We start from the raw sequence: 2,573 nt of genomic DNA on the forward strand, positions 1-2,573 counted from the left end.
TTAGAGAGTTTCTGTTAACATGGAAATAATTTGTTATGTGTGTGGGGTTTCAGGGATTCCATATACGGACATCTATATATACCTATATACAGCTATATTGAGCTATATACAGGCATATAGAGCTATATAATAGCATATTCCTCTGTGAAATGTTTATTTACAGTGAAATATAGGTAAATATAGCGGTATATAGCTGTTTAAATAGGAATTTATGAAATTTGTCTTCGTACGGGGCTGTCTATATTGCCTCCGGCAATTTAGTTGTATATGATAACAAGGCAAAGAGTGGATAATGTAAGTGATTTTAAAGGGAGAATAGTTTTTCAGCAGAGAAGAAAATGAAGTAAGAGAAATGAAGAGTTTCACATTAAAGGCTTTTGATACGAATAGGTGTTTCGTACGGGTCGGCGTTAGCTATGTTTTTCTCTCTCCTTCAGTTCAGAAACCAAAATTTTTATTTGAGAAATTTCTATAGAAATTAACCGTCATGCATCTGAAGTGACCTAACAATAATGTGATGTACCGGATTCTCCTAATTTGTTTAAGAGCTTAAAGCATCTCCTACAAAAAATCCGCTTTCGTTTTCATCTCAGCGTGGTTGGACTGGAAATTGTACAAAAAAACAATAGAATTTCTAGTGTACATTAGGGTGTAGCGGTTTTTACAAAATGTCTTAGGTCTTTTAAGGCTCAGCCATATGTGCTAGTGGACATATGAACGAAGATAAATTCTGTTTGATTATCAGGGACTTCGTGCGATTCCTGACCACTTGGGATTTGAAGAATTTGTTTTTTTAAGTCATTTTTTTGCTTCGTGTGCCTGATTCCCCCATCCCTTTCACGCAAAAATTGTCTTAGGTCCCAAATCACTAGTCCTATAAAAAATCCAATTTTCGAACTTAACATCGGGCTGAAGTTAGCCCAACGCCAAAACTTGGACTAGTAACATGTGTGTACAAGTACAGAACAGTTCATATTACATAAGGAGTTATGCTATCGAAGTTATGTAAAATGTGTACGAATGTTTGGATACTCTGAATATATTAGTCGGACCGAAATGTTCTCAACTTTGAGTTGTGACCTAAGACTCTTGCGAATTTGGGTCGTACCCAAATGTTCCTCAACTTAAAGTTGTGTGTATTTTGGTCGGCCCAATATGTGCCGTTCTGAAAAAAATGAATGATTTCTCGACTTCGCAATCCAAGATTGCATGCACAATCTATAAGCATTATTGAGGTGGGCTTATCTAATCGATAAGATATCGCGTAAACTAAAACGGTTATAAAACAAAACATTTCCATTCTCAGTGAGTAAGTCGTTTTATTAGTGTTCTGGTGTGAACAACAATCTGGAAGCAGTAAAATGAGTGGTGAGTCATTCGACATTTTATTTTAATTGATGATCTAAATTTATTCGGAAAATAGGTGTGCCTTTGAATTGGGAAAAGGCTAATGTGAGGAGCAGAATAAGTAGCCGAGCAGTCCAAGGTGGACGAGATACTGATGGCACGGAAATGTTTGTTGGGCGTGCCTTTTACAACAATGTATGGCTGCCAGCTAAAGTAATTCCGTCGAAAAATGCCTGTTATGTGGGTGAGTGTAGCTGCATGTAATAAACTTCTGAGTGTGATGAGTCAACAACATTCATGGACGTTGATTTTCAGCATACAATGGGGTGGAAGTTCATGTAGAAAATTTTGAAGTACTTATCGGCTCAACCGATTTTGTATGGGAGCCCGCCAGTGATGGTGGTGTTCCAGCAGGTGCTGTTACAACAGGTAGAGATGGCAACGAAGAAATTTTCGTTGGTCGGGGTCCGTTCCTAAATTCAATAACTGTTGGAAAAGTTCATCCCAGCCATCGTTGTTTATACCTCGGTTATAATGGCAGGGAAGAGAAGGTTCGAAGCTATGAAGTTCTCGTCTACAAGAAGCGTAAGCTCCGAATTTTTCAAATCCTTTCGAAACGATAATTTATTTCCTTTTTGACATAAAAACCCAAAAGTATCGTGGGTATCGAGCAGCATTCGAGATGTTTTACCGCGTGATGCTGTTCTTGGTGGCCGTGACTCTGATGGATCTCCGATTTACGTCGGAAGAGCGTCTCACGATGGTGCTACACTGATATGTAAAATACTTCCAAGCAAGCAAGCTGCATATGTAGCTACGAACGGTGCTGAAATTACGAAATTACATTACGAAGTTTTGGTTGGTCGCACTGTAAGATGGAAAGCAGATAAGAATGGAAAAGTTCCACGGGATGCATTCGCTGCCGGACGAGCAACAAATGGCGAGACTTTGTATATTGGAAGAGCTCCACACAATGGTAGTTTGACGATTGGAAAAGTTCATCCGACTCATGGCTGTTTGTATATGCCGTATGGTGGATCCGAAGTTTCTCAAAAGGAATATGAAGTCTTGACGGGAATTTAAAATGTCTTATGATTAAAAAGTCGTTTTGTCAATGGGACAAGTAGATGATGACTATTTTGAATATAAATTTTTATATTATGTGGCTAGCACTTAGTTAAAACTTTTCTTTACTTTTCAAGTCGAAATAACGCGAATATCTGTTA

General features: G+C 38.2%; 1 protein-coding gene across 2 annotated transcripts; it reads left to right on the plus strand.

Moving 5' to 3' along the window:
- Positions 1–1,211: 1,211 nt before the first annotated feature.
- LOC119076128 (natterin-1-like) lies at positions 1,212–2,573 on the plus strand. 2 transcript variants are annotated; one of them, XM_037182800.1, is made up of 4 exons: positions 1,212–1,365; positions 1,424–1,591; positions 1,663–1,932; positions 2,003–2,573. In XM_037182800.1, the coding sequence occupies exons 1-4, from the start codon at positions 1,362–1,364 to the stop codon at positions 2,428–2,430; spliced, it is 870 nt and encodes a 289-aa protein (XP_037038695.1). In that variant the 5' UTR covers positions 1,212–1,361; the 3' UTR covers positions 2,431–2,573. The 2 variants fall into 2 exon arrangements, with proteins under 2 accessions (XP_037038695.1, XP_037038694.1); XM_037182799.1 differs by having other exon boundaries at positions 1,292–1,368.

This window comes from Bradysia coprophila, unplaced genomic scaffold (assembly GCF_014529535.1).
Source record: "Bradysia coprophila strain Holo2 unplaced genomic scaffold, BU_Bcop_v1 contig_232, whole genome shotgun sequence".
NCBI lineage: Eukaryota > Metazoa > Arthropoda > Insecta > Diptera > Sciaridae > Bradysia > Bradysia coprophila.